Source organism: Fukomys damarensis, unplaced genomic scaffold (assembly GCF_012274545.1).
Source record: "Fukomys damarensis isolate Sample0158 unplaced genomic scaffold, DMR_v1.0_HiC HiC_scaffold_38, whole genome shotgun sequence".
In the NCBI taxonomy this organism is placed as follows: Eukaryota; Metazoa; Chordata; class Mammalia; order Rodentia; family Bathyergidae; genus Fukomys; species Fukomys damarensis.
Genome location: NW_022900950.1, coordinates 18,437,466 through 18,458,779, shown reverse-complemented (window position 1 = coordinate 18,458,779; position 21,314 = coordinate 18,437,466). Strand labels below are relative to the sequence as shown.

Here is a 21,314-nt window from a genome sequence, read left to right as displayed (position 1 = left end):
TCTTTTTTTTTTTTTTTTTTGGCACCAGGGATTGAACTCAGGACCTTCTGTTTGCAAGGTAGGCGGCGGAACTACTGAGTTAAATCCCTAGCCTCAACATTACTGTTTTTAAGGCATTATTGAAGTTCACAATCATCAAAAAACGTAGCTTAAGTAAAACTGAATAGATTTTGTTAGAGCAAAGGATCAGTGACAGGATGTGAGCTTAATGTAGTACTTCATACAGCCTTATATAAACTCCACATACCATGTTAGCTGCTTTTTTGGGTTACTGCTACTACCGCTAAATCATATTTTAAAATTACTTTAAAAGTAGGAAATTAAGTGTTTTAATTTCATATGTACCCAGAAGTATAAAACATTTTCAGCTGTCAGAGTCATTCTTAAAATAACATTGTTTTCCAAGATATTTCTGATTTGCCTTAAAATTTTTTATTACTATAGGTTTGTGATATGTAGTGATTACAGTCAGCTTGGAGGATTAATGTGTATATACGTGGCACATCTTGATTATTTTTACTTATCCTGTCACCATTCTTCAGATCCCCTTCCTATCTCTACAGAGCCTACCTCCTTGTTTCTTGATATGGCTGTTTTGTTTTGCTCTTTAAATTATTTATATTTTGGGTCTTTCATATTAGAGAAACCATGTGACATTTAATCTATGGCTTTTTCATTTACGATTATGGTCTGAAAATTCATTAGTTTTCCTACACATGCTTCAAATTTATCCTTCCTTATGACTGAGTCCACTGTGTATATGAATCACATTTAAAAAAATTTATTCATCTGTTACTGAGCAGGCCACTTCCATGATTTAGCTGTTGTGAGTATGTATCACTTTGGGGAAGATACTCGGTATAGATATAGCTGGGTCAAGTGGAATTTCTATTTTTAGTTTTTTTGAGGAATCTTCAGACTGATTTCCATAGTGGTTTTACTAGTTTACTTTCTGACCAACAATGTAGAAGTATTGTTTTTTTTTTTTGTCACTAGATAATAGCCTTTCTTATTGGAATAAGGTGGAATTTGTATTGTTTTGATTTACATTTCTTTAATGGTCAAAGATGCTGAACATATTTTCATATATTTATTGGACATTTGTACTTCTGCACAGTTGCTGTTCATTTCAGTTACTGAGTTTGTGATTGAGTCTTTTATTTTTTGGGATCTAACTTTTTTTTAAATTCTTTATAAATTCCAAATATTATTCCATTGTTTGAGGAGTAGCTGGCAAAAACCTTTCCCATTCTGTAGGTTGTCTCTTCACTCTGATGGTTATTTTCATTGCTGACTCCTGCATTGCATTATATGTCTGTTGCCAGTTACTTTTCCGCTGTTCACTACTCCCCTTAGTAGATGTATTCTTCCCTTTGGGCTCTTTATTGGTGGTTATCCTTATTGTCATTGTCAAAGATTTCTTTTTGTACTTTGTGCAGTGCTGGTTTTGTGGTCATGAATTTTTTAAGATGCTCTTTGTCATGAAAAGTCTATTTCTCCATCAATTTTGAAAGATAATTTTGCATAATATATTAATCTGACTCAAAGTTGTTCTTTTTAAGGGATTGAAAAACTTTTATTCTCTCCTATGTTGAGAAATATGCTCTTGTTATGATAAGTTTGCCTTTGTGGGTGTTTTGATGCTTTTCTCTTAACAGCTTTTAGTATTGTGTCCTTGAGCTGAACTTCTGTGATTTTAACAGTGGTATTTTGTGGAGAAGTTCTTTTCTGGTCATGGGTACTTCTTGGTGTTCTTTATGTCTTGTTTACCTAGAAGTTTTTTTACCTAGTTGTGGAAAATATTCTGCTCTGATTTCAGTAGTTGATTTTTTTTGTATCTCTTATGTTATTTTCAAATCTTAGCTCCATTAATACTTAAGTTGGGTGGGGTATTTTTTGTTTGTTTGTTTGGATCATTGAGCATTGGATTCCATTTCCATAGTCTAAGTATCTTTGAGTATATGATCTGCTGCATCAACTTTATTTTCTAGTTTTCACACTCTTCACAGTGGTCATTTCTTCTGTCCATACTTTTAGTAATTTTTTATTTCCTGAATTTGTTTTGTATCTTTTCTCTTTGATATCTTGACTAATATGGTCATTCATATCTTGTGTGTCTTTGTTAGTTCACCCAAGTTTTTGTCTTTAAGCTTGCTAATCATTTTATCAGTTAAGTGTTATTACATGTTTAGTTACATTAGATCTGTTTCTTTTGCCCCTTCAAACATTTCTACCTTTTAAAAGCTATTTTCCTCTACATCAGTGCACATGGATTAGCTTTTGGGCAGTTAAGTTTTGGAGGCATTTTGTTGCTTTGTTTTCTCATGTTTCTTTTTGTGTGTGTATATGTGCAGGCATGTGTGCTGAGGGTTGAGGATCAACTAGAGTAGAAAACCTTTTTCACTAGTATGGGGATCTCTTCAGGTAGTGCATGTTACCTGTGTTGCGATCATTGCTTTGGTTATGTACCTCATCAGATTACTTAGCATAATAGGATTAGACCCAGTCACTGTGTTGGAAGAAGAGAACCACTAGGAGTTATATCAGCATCTACACAGCCAGCTATATATTAGTCATGTAAATTAAGCCTTGTTTTTAACAATGTCACCTTTTTTTCTGTGACCCATAAATACTGGGAAACAGTACGTGAGCTGGAAAACAATTTTTGAGCAAAAAAAGTTTTTCCTGTGGCTAGTTGACCTAACTTAAGAGCCACCCCCTGCTCATACCTGCTCCTACACCTAACACATGTCCTCCTTCATTGCCCTTTGTTCTCAGAAATTGTCTGTATCCAGTGTAGTTTTCTATCAAATCATGTAAACTAAGTGTAACTTCTTCAACGAATGCCTTGCTTCTGTATCCCCCCCGTATAAACCCTGTTCGCTGCCAGCTCCGGGCTGATTGCTTTGTGGAGAAATCCCCAGTTAGTCTGCCAGCTTAATAAACTTGCCTCCAACCTCTGGGTGTGTTCTTTGTTCTTCTTGGCCTGATCTCACTATACCACTAAGACCTGTGGACTGTAAGTCTGCCAGTACACTCCTGATAAATAGGTTGGGATATAGAGGATAAATGAGGAAGAAAAGAAATAAAAAGCAAAGAGATTTGATTTTTTTAAATAACTGAGGCAGAAGGATGGTGGAGAGGAGGTTTGAGAGAAGGATGGCAAAGAGAGGGAAGTAAAACTGGAGAGTAAGGGAAGCTGTGAGAATATCAGAACCTGTTAATATGTTCATAGTGCACTTGTGTTTGAATCCTCTGTACACAAATTTTGGGGAGAGTTATCCTAACTTGGCCAAAAAAGATACTATTTAGGTTAAAGCAGTGGTTCTTATTCTCCTCTTCACATATACAGACCATATATATATATAGATATGCATATATGTATATGCATGAGATATATATATATATGTATATAAGTATGTATGTGTATATATGTGAATGTATATGTATATTTATTACATGAAACAAAAGGAGAGAAAGAAAAAAAATACGCAATAACAAGACACAAAATTAAATTGTCCTGTCAGCCCTATTTATACTTCAGTCTGCATTCAACCGGTGTGCTCTTCCACTAGCTTCACAAATAGAGCTTTACCATGGAGAGGGTCTAGAGAGAATGCTGGGTCTGGTTCCTTTCACCTCCACACTACACACAGCATCCCTGTCCACAGTTTGTCTTTTCTTCTGTCCTTAACAGACCATTGCCCACCCCTGTACCTCACTGAACCAGCTCTCTTAGGATTTGTTCTGCCTGCCTGTGAGAGGCTTGGGGCTCTGCACAGACCTCTGCACACCCACCCTTCCTCTGCAGGCAGTGTTCTGCTTGGCTTCAATTTCTTTCTTGTGGGCATGGCACCTGGAGGTTGTGGCCTTTGTTTTAGGGTGGGACACTTTCATTTGAGTCAAAGTGAGGTGAAGGAATAGTGCACCCAGTCTTACACTGGTTTCCTAAGAGGTTTTCTCTGTCGGCTCCTTTCCTTTTGCAAATAATCTCTGCCTCTTTGGTCACTTTTTATAAGACATCATGTAAATGCCATGCATTTTGCCCTTTGGCTAAGCCACTCTTCACCAGCTCTTCGCCCACATCTCTCCACATTCCACAAAGCATCACTTTCTAGCCTGTGACCTCTGGTGCCCTGGGGCTTGCAGTACTTAGCAGCTTTTGGCTGGGGGTAGGAGGTTCCCATATGGGTGCCAAGCAATGTGTAGTGGGCAGCATATCTAGCACGCACAGAACTTGCAGTTGTTTGGGGGAACAGTGGGAGAGTGCCTGCTTTGGCACTGCTTGAACAACTTTTCTTAGGGAGGTTTTGCCTGTTGCCGCTGCTGCCCACACTTTCACCACCTTGAAGCATGTCTTTCCTAGCATCTATCTCTGTGTCACTAAATCAGGACTATGCCCGCATTCCCTACTTTCCTAAGGTCCTGCCACTCCGGCTCAGTCTCTGTCCTTTGTATGATTCCCTGGCTTTCAATTTCTCTGGTGCCCGCTTCTGTGAATATCTCTCTTTCTGGGCTCCTCCCAGAGGGAAGGGTGATTAGGCTAGGAGCCTGCCTCGGGTCTAAGCCAAACCTGCTCCCCACTTCAGGGTATTAGAGCCTCTCCCAGATGGCATGTTTAATGGACCTGGGGTGAAGAGGTGCTTTGATCCAGAGTCAGCTCATTTTCCTTTTCTGACCTCCCAAAATACTAAACTTGCTCAGGTGGTCTTCTCCCTCAGGTCACCTTTTTCTCTCTGGCTTTGCCTTCCCTGTTTCTGAATACTCACACTCCCCAGTGCGTGTCCTCCAAGCTTTGTACACCTCCTCTCTAGTCAGCCATGATGGACCATTTTGTCTGTTTAAATGATTAAATTCTGTAGAAAACGGCTATCCATTGCATTGTGATTCAATTTTTGATTTTTATCTCTTCTCAGTTGGGAGCTGAAAGTGCTGACAGCATCGGAGCTGTATTAAATAGCAAAGAGGAACAGAGAGAAATTGCCGAAACAAGAGAAACTTGTAGGTCAGTTGAATAATTTTTTAAATATATAATATTGTGAAAGGATCATTATTTTAGTAACAACACTACATATGCATATGTTGTTATACAAAGCATCAAAGATTTAAAAAACACTGGTTGGTTTTTGTTTTGTTTTGTTTTGTTTTGTTTCTGAGCTGTGGATCAGTCCCTGGACCTCATGCAGAATTTACTTAAGTAAATTCTGTACCACTGGACTACATTCCCATCCCAGAAACATTCATTTTTAGTGTCAGTTCATGAATGATGAAATACATATTTTAATGAATATTTTAATTTCCCCTTTATAAATAATTAGAAATGGAATGTTAGACTAAGAAATAACTTATGTACAAGAAATACATTTTTTAATTATAAATTTTAATTTTATGAATTTACCCTAAATGTGGTATTTAGTTAATAGTTCAGAAACCATTTCAGAAATTTTCTGGTATTTTAGTGTATCGACATGGACATCAATTTTGCTTAAGAAATATTAAAATAATACATAATGTAAAAGTTTCTTTTTATAATATGTCACGTATAGCATTTCTTATAAAGTACAGGATTGTCAATAAGGTTTTGTAAATGTTTGGGTAATTTATAAACTGGGTAATCAAATACTGTTTAATCAGGAAAAATTTACCTTGTCCTATGTTTATATTACTTAGTATTACCAGTAGATGCATATACACATATTGTATATGATTCTTATATACACATATTGTATGTGATTCTTCTGTTTTACTTCTCAGGGCTTCCTATGATACTGCTGCTCCGAATGCAAAACGTAAGTACTTGGATGAAGGAGAGGCAGATGAAGACAAAGTGGAAGAATACAAGGTAAGTAAAAAGTGAGATAGTTTTATGGTGAAGAAAAAAATAAATCCTTCCAATAAATTCATATCCAAGAAGACAAGTTTGATGGAAAGCTGAATATGAAATATGCTAAGATAATCATCAGTACTATATGCTATCAGTTAAGCCCTTTATCAGTTTCCTCATATTATGTGTTATATGGTTAAAATTAAGCACGTGCGTGCACTCTCTGTATTTGTATGTGTGTGTGTGTGTGTGTGTGTGTGTGTGTTTATAAATAGCATAATGCCTGGTAAACACTGGCAATAATACATATTTTTTTTAATGAATGAAGAGATAAGTATATCAAAGACTTTGGATAGTTAGATCAGATTTTGAGAGGCTGCCGTAGTCTTTTGGGCTGTATTATTCCATGATAACAATGTAGGGTGGAACATCTAAAACATTTTAAAAACTCATGAACACTGTTTCTGAAAGAGGCCCAAGGAGAACCCAACTGTAAGCTTGTAGTTGCAAAGATAGTTAGTTTGTTTTTTATTTATTGGTACCAGGGATTGAACTTAGGATGTGCCACTGAATTGCAATATTTTTTTAGAAGGAAGTTATGGAGAAAAATCTACTTCAGTTTTTTTCAAGTTAATTGTATGTATTTATTAGAAAAAGAAATGTAATAGGAAGAAAATGGCTAAAGGTGTAAGGAAAGTGGGAAGGGTAGGGGAAAGGTAATAAGGGAAAAGAAAAAAATATGAAAAAAATGGAGAAAAGTGTTTGTAAATGGTAGGAGGGGATAAAGGGAGAGCAGGGACAAGGGGAAAAAATGAGAACCAAGACCTGTCGTGTAAAAGTGCAAGATCCCAATAATGAATGTAACTGTACTGTATACCTAAAATGTACCGATAAACTCAGTGAGAAAAAAAAAAGAAAAAAACGTATAGTTTCAGTAAATCTCTAGCAAGTTTTGTGATACATAACCTAATCTCATATACTAAAATACCTTCTGAGGTGTTAACATTTTGATAACATGGAACTTATATGTAATTTAAATGTTTGTGGTTATGTTAGATTGAACCATATATAGTTGTATTTTTGACCTATAAAACAGCAGTTTTCTAATAGAAATAAAATATCCCTATTACTCGTCATACACTCGTGATGAAAGCTACATTTTAACATTTACAATATAATATGTGAAATACATAATTCTAGACAATTCAGTTAACAAAACAAGATTAGTTATAGGTCATTTTTATTCATGATAGTGATGACAACATTTTTTAATATCAAGTTAGATCTAATGATGAAAAAGCAAAAATTTTAACTTGAAACATTTTATTCTTTTTAACGAAATAAAATATGTCTTAACATAATTAAATAACCTATATACAATAAATGTTTTCTTAATCTTCCTTTTTCAAGGATGAACTAGAAATGCAACAGGAAGAAGAAAATTTGCCATATGAAGAAGAGATTTACAAAGATTCTAGTACTTTTCTTAAGGTAAAATAAATAATTTTCAAGTCTTAACAGCTCTTCACAATTATACTCTGTACCCTATTTGTCTTTAGGATCTTTTCAGTTATTGAGGGGTCACTATTTAAAAAATGAGGATTATTTAAATTATCCATGAAACATTCTTTTGATATTTGACTATTGGATAACGGTGTAATTTTAGTAGCATTTCAAGAGTAATGAGTCATTCTAGTTATGTTTTCAGATTTTACTACTTTTTAAGATCTATCATATGTTCTCATAATAAAAAACAAAGTACAGTATTAATGTATCTGCTTATCAGAGTGCATGTTGTCAATTTAATTTTGATTTTTTTCTTTAGGGAACACAGAGTTTAAATCCTCATAATGATTACTGCCAGCATTTTGTAGACACTGGGCATAGACCTCAGAATTTCATCAGGGATGTAGGTATGTCAGCCTTTTCTGGACTGTGCTGTTGCTACTGATTGATTACATGTATGTGAAACATCCATTTTGCAGATTATTTCTCACAAAACATTTTTTCTAGTTTTCTCTTCTCAATATTTCCAGTACAGTTTCTTTTTCCTTTGAGCAGTGTTACTTTTTTCTTTCCTACTTTTTAAGATAATTTATATACTATACAACTTGCCTGTTTAAAAGGGTATAACTCAAAAAGGGAGGGGTATAATTCAGTGTCTTTTAGTACATCCATAAGGTTGTTTGCAACCATTACTGTAATGCATTATAGAACACTTTCTTCTCCTTTAGGAAAGCCCTGTACCTTTCACTATTTATTTCTGATTCCCTCCCTCTCTTCTGCCCCCCCCCCAGGCTTAATCTTTCTTTATAAATTTGCCTGTTCTGGACTTTTCATATAATTGGCATCGTACAATATGTGGTCTTTTGTGACTGGCTACTTTAGCTCAGCATAATATTTTCAGCAGTCATTAATGTTGTAACATCTGTTGGTCCATCATTTGTTATTGCCAAATATATTCCATTGTATGTGTGGGTGTATATACCCTGTTTTGTCTACTTATTCATTTGTGCTTGCTCTTTTGGTACATTATGAATAATGGTTTTATGGGTTTTTTTGCGGGGGCAGTACTGGGGATTGCACCCAGGGCCTTCTCACTGAGCTGTATGCCAGTAACCCTCCCTATTTCTTTTGAGACAGGATCTCACTAAGTCACCTAGGCTGGGTTTGAAATTGTGATCCTCCTTGCCTCAGCCTTCTTCAGTACTAGGATTATAGGCATGCACCACCATGCCCTGCTCTGTTACGGACATTCATGCACAAGGTTTTCGGTGGAGATAGGTTTTCATATCTCTTTATGCTATATCTAGAAGTACAATTGCTGGATCATGTAGTAATTCTTGTTTTTTCATTTTTCAAATTTTTCTTCAGTTTTTAAAACTTTTTTGTTCTGTTTTCTTTGTTGCTTTTTTAAAGTTGTTTTTTCCATGTGGTAATTTTATGTTTAACATTTTGAAGAACTATCCAAATATTTTTCAAAGTAGCTGTGTCATTTTACATTCCTACCAGCAATATGTAATGATTCCAATTTCTTCATATCCTGATTATTGTTATTGTCTGTTTTTTTAATTATAGCCACAGTAGTGAATGTTAAGTTGTATCCCATCATGGCATTGCTTTGTATTTTCTTACTAATGATATATTTAGCATTTTTTAACGGGCATATTGTCATTTAAATATGCTCTTTGAAGAAATGTCTAAACATTTTGCTTTTTATTATTGAATTAAAAGAGTTCTTTGTATTTTCTGTGTGGGTATATATATTTATATATATTTTTGGTACAAGTCTCTTATCCGATGTATGATTTGCAAATATTTTCTCCCATTCTATTAATTTTTTACTCTCTTCATTGTATCTTTTAAAACCTCAAATTTTAGTTTTTTAATGTCATCCTATTCATTTTTTTCTTTTGTCACTTGTAAACAACATTATTTCTAAAGTAGAAGCTAATTTTTTCTAAGCAAAAATTAGGTGTATCCTAAAAGGTTATGAGAAATTTTACACCATATTTGGATATCAACCTTTCTATTCTCAAAACCCTTACCTAACAAAAAGAAAATGTATATATAAAGGTAATAGTGGTTGAGAAAAAGCTGTTGTATCAATGTTATTTTAGTCACATGGAGGTTTAAATTCAAAATTAAGGAGTAAAACACTTTAGATGGTAGCGAAAAAGAATCATTGAATATTGTTGAAGATAGCATGGTAAGGCAACTTAGGAAAAAGACTCAGAATAACCTGATTTGTCCAAGATCTTAATGTCAAAGGGACAAGGAACAGAGCTGGTTGCAAATTTCTACACTTTAAACAGGGTATTACAATCCTATTCATCTTATGATAAAGGAACGTAGATTTCAAATTTTTTCAGGTTGTACCTTCTGTTTTATAAATGAATGCTGTTAACTCTGTTGTGTTGGAACTTGATGATAGTACAGTTTTCAAACTTTATTAGAAATGTGATCTGTATTACTGATTGAGAAAGACTTACAAAAATGTTCACATTCTTGTTACTAAAAACTTTGAGCCAAGTGTGTAGCACATACCTGTAATCCCAGCACTCTGCAAACAGCTGAAGCAGAAGGATTGCAAGTTCAAGTCCAGCCTGGGTAGCTTAGCAATGTGATGAGATCATCCCTCAAAAATTTTTTAAAAAGTGTGGATGTGATATGAGGGATACACTTGAGTGCAAAGACCTTAGGTTCAATCCCTAGTACTGGAAAGGGAACAGGGAAGAAAAAACTATCCCCCAACCTGACTTTTAGTTTTTAAATTAAGAAATTTAAGTGATTTATATTGCTATGAATATATTTTTGGCAGGGGTGGTGGGATAAAGAAAAAAATATGGTAGAAAGGAAGTAGTCATTTGTTTTTGAAGATGTGAAAGTAAATTATGTGTACTACTTGTTTTCTTGGGAGGAATCATAATTTTTCAATTCACTGCTGTTGTTTAATTGAAATTTAGAAGTTACTGTTTTTTCCCCACAGGTTTAGCTGACAGATTTGAAGAGTACCCAAAACTAAGGGAACTCATTAGGCTAAAGGATGAATTAATAGCTAAATCTAACACTCCTCCTATGTAAGTATTTTTTAAAATTACTTTTTCCCACACTGGGCTTAATACATTAGCCTTTTTTTTCTGTAACTTTTCTTAAAAAAATCAGCACCTATAAGATTAAGCTATTAGTCTATTCCTTCATTTCTTCATTATAGTAAAATATATTAGTTTGAAACTGTGGTACTGAGAAATAAGTAGGTTCTTACTGAATTATTTTTCAATTTTCCAGATAATTTGCTTAAAGTACTTCTAAATATTTTTTTCCTTAGAAAATGACTCATGTTTATTGAATTCTTGATACTATCATTAAATGACTTCTCATAAAGTAATTTGAGGTATTGTTTCATTTTTAACCTTTGCTAAACAGAATATTATTTTTTCTTAGAAATATGAGTTAAATGCCCTTGAAATTGGAGAATGTTTTGTATTTAGCTTACTTTGAATGTTTTGTTCATTTAGTGATTGAATAAAATGTATTAGTTTTTAGAATACCATAAATAAATGTCAATATATGAGGAAGTCTGAATGTACTTGAATATTCATACTACTTTAAAAACATTCTTAGCCAAGTATGATGACACATGTCTATAATGCCATCACTTCAGGGAGCTAGAGTCAGGCAGATCACAAGTTTAAGTCCTGCTGGGACAACTTAGCAAGACTTTGTCCCAAAACAGAATAAAAAAATAGAAGGAGTGGGAGGGGGAGAAGGTAAAATGTTTCCGTTAAAAATATTTTCAGATTATGTGAAAATAACTTCAGTAAACTATATATTAGTATGAAAATACTATTATAAATGTTTTTACTTATTAGTAAACTAATAAAATTATGTGCATATTTGGAAGCTTTTAGAAGGAGGATTTAAAATTTAGAGAAATAGTTTTTTTATCCTAAACATTTGAGGTGAAAAAAATAATGCAATATTGCTTAGAAAATTGAGATGACAGTAGAAAGTGATCAGACATCCTCATCCGAGTATAGATTTTTTTAATGTAAAAAGAATGTATTCTGGATGTTCATGTGGAATAATACAGTTTTCTCTTTGCAGTGCAGTTATGTCCATGTCCTAGGGAATAATACGGGTACATGGTTAAATGTCTGTAGTGAACAAAGATGACCCCTCTACAAACAGACATATCGTAATTAGCTCATTGTTACTTTGTAAATAATGGCTAGTAATATTTGAGAAATTTCTTTCATTACCATCTGCAGATTATTTGAAAAAAAATTTTTTTTTCTTTAATTGAATAGGTACTTACAAGCAGATATAGAAGCTTTTGATATCAGAGAACTAACACCCAAATTTGATGTGATTCTTTTGGAACCTCCTTTAGAAGAATATTACAGAGAGACTGGCATCACTGCTAATGAAAAATGCTGGACTTGGGATGATGTATGATGAAACTTTCTACATTATAATGAACATAAGCCTGGAGTCCTTGGCCATAAGCTAGGAAAATCTAAAAGCAGCAGAATGATAACTTAATTTGCAATTGATCAGTTTTAGTAAACATCAGGAAAGAAGAGAGAAGAGAGAGACAGAATGAGAATGAATATGAATGTGTCACAATTCCTTCTTTTTCAGGAACTTACAATATGATATAGTATGGGTGAAAAAAGCATAAGTATGTAGTTTTAGTATAATTATTGTGATAAAGTTACATTTTCCTAAATAAAACTTAAGTAAGCTAACTTCAGTTGGTTACATAAAGTATTGATAAAGTTACATTTTCCTAAATAAAACTTAAGTAAGCTAACTTCAGTTGGTTACATAAAGTATTGGTTTTTATAACCAGTTGCAAAAATAACACTACTATCGATTAGGCAGTGTATTGGATTCAATAATAAGGGAGTGCAAGGGAATGGGGAAAAAAAAAAAAAGAACCAAGATGGATTATGTAAAGGTACAAATCTCCAATGATGAATGTCAGTACATTGTGTATCTTAATTGTACCAATAAAATTAATTTTGAAAAAATAATGAGGAAGAGATAGTACTAACCCTTAAGGAGCACACAGTTTAATGGAATAAACATTGACCTAACCTAATGACTCAGTAGTGGAGGGCTGCATAACATGATACGAGAGCAGCTGAGCAAACCAAGGAAGATGGCACTTAGGAGCATAGAGATGGTGACACCGGAACAGTGTAAATAGATGAGCTAGAATTGTTCAGGAGAAGAAAGATGTGGAACAGGCAGAAGCAACAGCAGGAACAGAAGGGATGGAGACAAAAGCCACTATCAGGTTTGTGGGTGTAGGAGGTCTTTTTGATGGTTGTTACTGTTCAAATGCAGATTGGAATTGTCTTGAGGTGATGTTTTAAGGAGCTTGATTATTCTGAAAATATTACAAAACCTTTCTAGATTTTAAATAGTTTAGTAAGAACAACAAATCAGTGTGTGGAGACTGGGCTAGAGGGGAAAAAAAGTCTGTGAAAAGGTGACATTTAGAAGACTCTTGCCATCACTTATTTGCAAAAGAAAAGTCATACAGATACCCAGGCTTAAGTGATTCTCCTGGTTCAGCCTGCTAAGTACATAGCTGGGACTATAGGGGTGCACTGCTGTACCTGGCTTATACTATATTTTAATTCTGCCATTAATTTTTGGCTCGTTTAACCTCTTTCTATTTCAGTTACTTTTTATGTAAACAAAAATAAAATATGTTCGCTATAGAATGTCTCTCAAACTCTTATAAACTTCCATTATTCTGTAAATGTAATTCTCTATAAGTTCTTCCCTTATAAACACAAGTGTTTATATGTATCTGTTTGCATATATATAGAGTTTGTATTTAAAAATAAAACAGCAATCTAGCAAGTTATTTTTTAAGGCTAAAAGTTTGTTTTCCATTATAAGTGGATGCAAAGAACAGTTTTACTGATAATTCTGTTACATCTCAATGGCTGTTCTTTTGGATATAGGATGAATGGGAAACAGTTTTATGCAACATTGTTTTGTTTTATTACAGATAATGAAGTTAGAAATTGATGAGATTGCAGCACCCCGGTCATTTATATTTCTGTGGTGCGGTTCTGGAGAGGGATTGGACCTTGGAAGAGTGGTAAGATAACTTTTAAAGTGTATTCTTAAAAATCATAGAATAAAAAAATAGCTATATTACATAAGAAGCTTTAAGATTAATGTTATTTTATACCTTATTCTTGAATAGTTTTAAAATACTCAAAAGTAAAATATGTCCAGGAAAAGAACATAAGGAAGTACGCTTAAGTCAGTTACTAGTTTTAGGGATGAATGTACATCTTTCAAAACATAACTTGTTACAACTGCAAGAAGAGAACAGTTTAAACATTTGAAACTCCAAATTACATTGTAAAAATGAGTTGCTTAGTGTCAGACATGGCTTACTTTTATAAGGTGATAAAAAGTGTTATTCTGAATAGCACTGACTCTTGAGTTTTACATGGAAGCCCAAATCAAATTGGAAAAGGTACAGCATCTGGAACACATAGTTTGAATAGATGAGAATGAAAAAGAAGTTAATAATAGCACAGCTTATTTTTTTAAGTATCTTCAGTTATATTTCAGAGCATTTTTCTTTCTTTCTTTTTTTTTTTTTTTTTTTTTTTTTTTTTTTTTTTTGGTTAGAGTATTTTGCCAAAAAGAAACAAAATAAAGTATTTAAATGAAGAATAATGGGAACATTGTAGCTGGGTATCTAAGTCCCAATTTAGCTATTATCCAACAGTTAGACTTGCGGGGAGAAGGTGTTTACTCTGTGAGTCTCAGTTATGTCACATGCTGAATGAGAATTCCCTTTTTTAGGACATAGTACTTGTTAAATAGCAGATGATCTCATTTAATCATAACTAATCTGAGAGAGTCCATTTAACGTGAAGAATTTTTAAGGAGGATTATTTGAGATAATAAGTGGGAAAATAAGAAATTTGTGCTTAAATATTTAAATTTGACAATTACGTTGTATTCTTTCTATAGTGAGTTTGAAACTATTGTTAACATCATTGCTTCTGTCATTTGTTAATCCCAAGAAAAGATTATAACTGTATTCCATTTGAGTACTGCCAGTTTTTTTGTTACTGTCTGATTTATAGATAAAGCTTTATCATAAATACACCTATATAGGAAAAAGCAGTATATATAGGATGCAGTACCATTTGTGGTCTCAGGCATCCACCAGGGGTCTTCACATGTATCTTCTGTGGATAAAGGAGTCTCTGTGGTAATCTCAATCTTGAGATTTTAAAGTAAAACTTTCAGTCATTTTAAAGTGTTTCTCACCTCATACAGTAAGAACCTTTCTGGAAAACATGTTTTTTTGTTTGTTTATTTTTTGTTTTTTTATGTGTGATCAATCATAAAGCCAGCAATATTGTACAAAATTTACTCATCTTACCATACTTTTGAGTTTATTAGAGGCAGGAACTATATCTTATTTATGTTTTTATTTCAGAAGATAGAAATCGAGGGGAAGGAATCAAATTACTTTTTGGATTATCTTGTGATTCTGTTGGATCTGAGTATTATAATTTAAGACCCATGATAGTTGATGATAGTAGAAAGTAGTACAGGTTGAGTAACCCTATCCAAAATGCTTCAGACCAGAAGTGTTTCAGATTTTGGAGATTTTCAGATTTTGAATATTTGTATAGACTTCATAGGTTGAACATTTTCAGTCCAAAAATTCAAAATCTGAAATGCTCTAACATTGGAAATTTTTTGAGCATTCTGGTGACTTTGAAGCATTTCAAATTTTCTGATTAGATGTGTTCACTTTGTATTCAACACTTCGTATATAATGTAATTTCAGCATTTTATCTTCAACAGTATTGTTATATTAATATCAAACATTTATACAGTCTGTATTATGGCTGTATATTTAAAGACTGGTGTTTCTTCTGTTTCTGCACGAAAAGAAAATTATCATAACACTCTGGAATTTAGTGTCCTATCAAGTTTTTTAATTATTTTTTTGAATTCAGATTTTTGTTGTTAATTCTTTTCTAGTGTTTACGAAAATGGGGTTACAGAAGATGTGAAGATATTTGTTGGATTAAAACCAATAAAAACAATCCTGGGAAAACTAAGACTTTAGATCCCAAGGCTGTTTTCCAGAGAACAAAGGTATTACCTTTATTATTTGCTTTCTTTCTTGTTTTTTTCTCAAGATTTTCTAAGTCACTATATGCATTTGAATTTTGGTGGAAAGGTCCTTTCTAAGACTTATCTAAATAGCATTGAGCACCTCAGGAATATATCTAAGTTAATTTTAAAAGTTTTGTTCACTATCTTGGATCAGCTCCCATTGTACTTGGAAAGAGAGTATATATTCTTCTTTGTCCAAGCTGCCATGTGTCTGGGTTAGGTCTGGACTTAAAATACTCTGTAGGCTAAGAAAGAAGAAATGATAAGATTCATAGCCGACCAACTCAGGCATTTCTCTCCTTTTCTTTTTCTACTCAAGAACTTAGAACTTCTGTTTCATAGGACTCTGTTTTGCCAGTTTCAGGCTTTGGTGGTTTTTGTTCTTTACTCTTGAGGGACCCACTGAAGGGAGGGTCTCTCTTGGGCTGGAATCCTGCCCACATAAGGATGGGGTGTGAAGAGTAGCTTCTGAGTATAAAGCTGTGGGTTTGCTGAAGGGTGGCACCACCCAGAGAAGGCTGGAAGCTCTATGCCTCTTGCCACATGCCTTTCCATAAGCATCTCTTCTGTTCATCTATTCTGAGTTATATCCTTTATAATATCATCCTGGATTCCATGAGCCACTCTAGTATGTAATCAACCCAGGAGGGAATCACTTGAAGCTCCAGTATACTGTGTAGCCTCTTGATCAGAATCATGGGTGAAAACCTGGACTTGATTGATATTTGAAGTTAGGAGTCAGTCTGATGGGACTGAGCCTTAATCTATGGGGTTCTGTGCTAATGAAGTAAATAGTATCACAGAGATTTGGAGAATTGCTTGATGTGGGAAAAACCCACATGTCTGCATCGGGAGTGAAGTATTTGAGGTATTGGATACTATGAGGGAGAGTGCAGAAGAAAACGGCTTGTTTTCTTGTGTACCTTACAGTTTTCCCACATCTGGAGATCCAGTTGCCCTTTCATGTTAATTGCATCTCAAAGATACAGAGAGATAAAGAGGAATTGAGGACATCAGAAATGTAAAGTGTTGTGACATATAACTACTGATGAAAGAGACTAATGTGTTTTCTCTTATTTAGGAACATTGCCTTATGGGGATCAAAGGAACTGTGAAGCGTAGCACAGATGGGGACTTTATTCATGCTAATGTTGACATTGACTTAATTATCACAGAAGAACCTGAAATTGGAAATATAGAAAAACCTGTAGAAATTTTTCATATAATTGAGCATTTTTGTCTTGGTAGAAGACGTCTTCATCTATTTGGAAGAGATAGTACAATTCGACCAGGTAGGAGGACTTCAATTTAAAACAAAGTCAGCTTTATGATTCCTTGTGATTTGGATATTAAGAATGGACTTGGTTGTAAAAGAAAACTTTTGCATGTAAAATAAAATTCTTACATATTTAATTTCTCTTCTTGCTGTAAATCTTATGTGAGTAGTTGTACATTCACCACAAAATTCAGGGGAAGATACAGAGATTTCCTCTGTGCTCCCAGCCCCTACACATGCATCACTCCTCACTGTCATTATTCCCCCCATAATGATATATTTGTTGTAATTAGCTAACCTACATTGAGACGCCATAATTATCCCAAGCCTGTCATTTACATAGGTGTCATCTAGTATTGTATGTAGTGTGTGGGATTGGACAAATGTATAGAAACAGATATCCACCATTGCAGTATCATACTGAATAGTTTTACTGCCCTAAAAGTTCTCTGGGCTCTATTTAATTTTAAAATATATATTGTTTTCTATTTGACACAGTAATTATATGCGTTTATATAGTACAATGTGGTATTTCAGTAAATCTGTACAACACGTGATCAGATCAGTAGTGTATCACCTCAGACATACTGTGTTTCTTAGTATTGGGAACATTCACACTCCTCATTACCAAGCTCTTTTGAAATAGTCAAGTAATTGTTGCCCACCATAGTTATCCTACTGTGCTATGTACAACATCTCTCACTCCCTGTTTCCTTCCCATGCTTCACCACTGTTCTATTCTCTGCTTCTTTTAGATCAACTTTTATAATGTCCTCCAGTTCTATTCCATGTCGCTACAAATAACAGAGGTTAATTCTTTTTTATGGCTGAGTAATAATCTGTTTCTATACTGCAATTTCTTTATCCACTGTGGACCCCCTGCATGGATTCCTGATCTTGACTGTTGTGAACAGTATGCAGTATATGCAGTAAACATACAAGAGCAAGTGTCTTTCAGCTAGACTCCGTTTCCTTTGGATATATGCCTCATACTGAAATGGCTGTATACAAAGTTGTAGTTTTTTTGAGGGATCTCCATATAGTTTTATATAATAGCTATATTTACTAACATTCTCTTTTCTCCACATCCTCATCGAGCATTTGACTCTTTGATAATAACCATTCTGTGGTGAGATGATAGCTCATTGTGGGTTTTTTTTTTGCATTTTCCTGATGATTAGTGGTATTGAGCATTTTTTATATACTTGACTATTTGTGTATCCTCTTTTGTGAAATGTCTATTCAATTCATTTGTCCATGGAAAGGTAAGAATGAATAGGAATAACGTGGTGGTTGGAGTTCTAGGGCCTATCAACTAAGAATATTTGTGGTTGGGAATAGTAAAGCAATAATTGGTTTTAGATTTGAATCAAAACAGTGGTACCATTTTCATTAAATAGGATAGTTATGTATAATTTTTCAAATTGTCACCAGCCCATACTCTGTGTAGTATACACTATTTCTAAGTGCTGTTATCATAGAATGTAGACCATAAATGGAGGAGGACATATTATAAATGTTATGATCTAGGAGAAACAAGATATATAAAATTAAATCTTTAAAAATATGACCATGATTAAGTACTGTACATTCCATAAAAGTGGTCAATATTGGATGAGTGCTAAGGACATCTTTAGGAATGCATTGGGCATCTGAATTGGCCCCTAGAAGATCAAAGAGAAAGAATACAAATAAAAGAGATTTTTTTTTTCCATTTTAGGCTGGCTTACAGTTGGACCAACACTAACAAACAGCAACTACAATGCAGAAACATATGCATCTTATTTCAGTGCCCCAAATTCGTACCTGACTGGATGTACAGAGGAAATTGAGAGACTTCGACCAAAGTCGCCCCCTCCCAAATCCAAATCTGATCGGGGCGGTGGAGCTCCCAGGGGTGGAGGTAGAGGAGGAACTTCTGCTGGCCGGGGTCGAGAAAGAAATCGATCCAACTTCCGAGGAGAAAGAGGTGGCTTTAGAGGAGGCCGTGGAGGAACACACAGAGGTGGCTTTCCGCCTCGATGACTGTTAGACACTGGTGCTCCTAATGCTCCTCTGACCTTTCTACTGTGGGAGACTTCATTCTAGCTTGTGCTTTGCTAGTTTCTCTAAGCTACCAGGAATATAACTTTGCACCTTGCAGTTGTCACACACAGTGGCTGGTTTGTTACAGGATAAATGAGTGATCCTGCCTTTTGTCATGTGCATCTACCTGACCAGAATGGAACAACCCAAGTAGCTTCATGTTCAGGAACTGAATTTGTTCTAATTCCAGCCAACTGCAAAGGCATTTGCTGTGTAGAAATAGTTGGGAAGTGCAGATGACTTGCTGACAGAAGTTGATAAGGCACATCCTGCCACTGCTGCCCCAGCAGAGTGGAAACTGGGAGCCTTGGTAGAATGGAGTTGGGACAGATGGCCAGCTTCTAGCAGGGCTTTTACCAGTTGCTTGTTGAAATGATAAAAACAAGTAGACTTTGTGTTTTTGGTTTTTTCCTTTAAAATTTTTTTAAAAATCCAAATGTAATTTGAATACTGAAGAAATGGAGAGATTTTGAACAAAATCCCCTCCTTTCATATATTGATCTGAGATATTAATCTGGAGCTTCCAAGGATGGTTAAGAAAGCTGGAAGACTTAACAGGCCGACTTAGAAAAACATCATAATTTTAGTTGTGTAGCTGGCTCTTAATTGTGCCTCTTAAGAAAAAAATGAAGATATCCAAGTGTGAGGATTTTGGTGTAGATGTGAACTTGACTGACCTTCAGTGCAGTCTCATATTCCCCTGTTATAAAAGTAACGGAAGTATTAAAATAGAGACACCTCCTTATCGGGTTTGGCCTAACCATTTTGAGAAACAAGCACTTGGTGATGAGGAATGGCATATGCATCTTTAACCTTGATAACTTTCATGTAAAAGCAGTTTATTTGAAAATCCTCAAAGAATATAACTTGGAAAATGGAAATGCATTTCACTTTTATTAAAACCACAGTGTGATAACTTGTTTTTAAGGGGCGGATGGTGTGGACCAGTTAGTTATATATGAGCTCATGCTGTTATTTCTCTTCCTATACTGTTAACTCACGTTTAAATGCATTTAATGAGATCAGACCATTATTATTCTTAATAAATGCTGCTTTATTTTGTTACAGTTTTTCTAATGAAACTTTAAACCTTTGAAATTTGAGTCTTGGTTTTCCCTATCTGGAATTACTGTTAGTACATTAAACAGGACAGGAATTTGTTTTATATTAATTTCTCTTTTAGACACATTTTATTTAAACATTTTATTTTAGACACATTTTATTTACTGGTTATCATGTATCTATAGTGCTGTTTCCTAATTTGGTTTTCTCAGTTTATGTAAAGCAGAGTAGTGAAAGAGTACTGTAGTAAATAGCTGTTGACTTTGTTCTCAGAGGTATCAAGCCTATAGAGAGAGGATGGAAATTTGAAAGCGTTCCCTGGGTAAACTGGACATCACTTGTGAGCCCCAGCCAATTGTCAGTACAGGGGGAAGGAGTCAGTCTGAGATGTTCATGTGAAATCTTTCTAATTTTTAAGAGATTTTTAATTAGTTTGCAGCCTTTGCTTACATTTTCCTTCCGAAAACTAAAATTTCTTAAACTTAGACTCCCTAAACACTGCATGCATGTTTTAGGTTCTGTCCTCTAAATACTACGTGACCAAATTTACTAAAAGACGAAGGAAAAAGTTACTCTCTCGGAACAGGAAATCATCACATTTTTAAACTCTAGTCAGCTTACTTTGGAACAAACACCATTAAGATTTTGCAGACATGGATGATAATTTAAATGGGCTATGGTGGTATAACTGCAAACTATCTGCTCAATGGGAAAAAGTGTAGATGTCTAGGCCTAATTGTCATAAAATATACCTCTCTTAGATAATCCTATACTTGTACAAATATGTAATTTACAGTTGTTAGTATCATGAGGGAATGACTTCATCATTATGTTGCCTTTGTGTTTATTTATTTTTGTACCAGAGATCGAACTGAGGACCTTACACTTGTGAGGCAGGCGTGGTGCCATTGAGCTAAATCTTCAGCCAAAATGTTTATCTTTTTAAAAGCAGAGAACAAAAAAGTCAAAATAATTTTTGAGATATATACAATTTAAAAGCACGTGGTGGTTAAATAATCCAGGTAGTTGTGTGTAAATGTTTTGTGGCATTGGCTATTTTATAGTTTTATGCATTTCAAGACGAGTTCTGGGTTGTCTTTAATACTAAAATTTTACTAAAAATTTTTAAAAATTTAATAATATTGCCCATAATTTAGGTAGTTACATAGATAGATGGGTTGTTTGGCCTTGTCTAAGAAGTGAGGCTTGGGCCAGGGATTTAGCTCAGTGGTGCTGCCGCCTGCCTCTTAACTGCAAGGACCTGAGTTCGATCCCCAGTACCAATTAAAAAAAAAAAAAAAAGGCTTATAGCATGGTAAATACAAGCTCAGTTTTATAGCTTACTTTTCTCCTGTTAGCCTTTATTGGTTAAAAAGAAAATAC

General features: G+C 34.4%; 1 protein-coding gene across 1 annotated transcript in view; it reads left to right on the top strand.

The window, feature by feature from the left end:
- Mettl14 (methyltransferase like 14) overlaps positions 1–20,008 on the top strand; it is a 23,525-nt gene extending 3,517 nt beyond the window's left edge. Inside the window, exons 2-11 of the mRNA XM_010610794.3 lie at positions 4,917–5,005; positions 5,755–5,842; positions 7,235–7,315; positions 7,650–7,737; positions 10,314–10,404; positions 11,635–11,776; positions 13,356–13,448; positions 15,371–15,487; positions 16,590–16,800; positions 18,505–20,008. Of these exons, the coding sequence (XP_010609096.1) occupies positions 4,917–5,005; positions 5,755–5,842; positions 7,235–7,315; positions 7,650–7,737; positions 10,314–10,404; positions 11,635–11,776; positions 13,356–13,448; positions 15,371–15,487; positions 16,590–16,800; positions 18,505–18,809 (1,305 nt within the window). The 3' untranslated portion in view covers positions 18,810–20,008. The remainder of the gene's footprint in view (positions 1–4,916; positions 5,006–5,754; positions 5,843–7,234; positions 7,316–7,649; positions 7,738–10,313; positions 10,405–11,634; positions 11,777–13,355; positions 13,449–15,370; positions 15,488–16,589; positions 16,801–18,504) is intronic.
- The last annotated feature ends 1,306 nt before the right edge of the window (positions 20,009–21,314 follow it).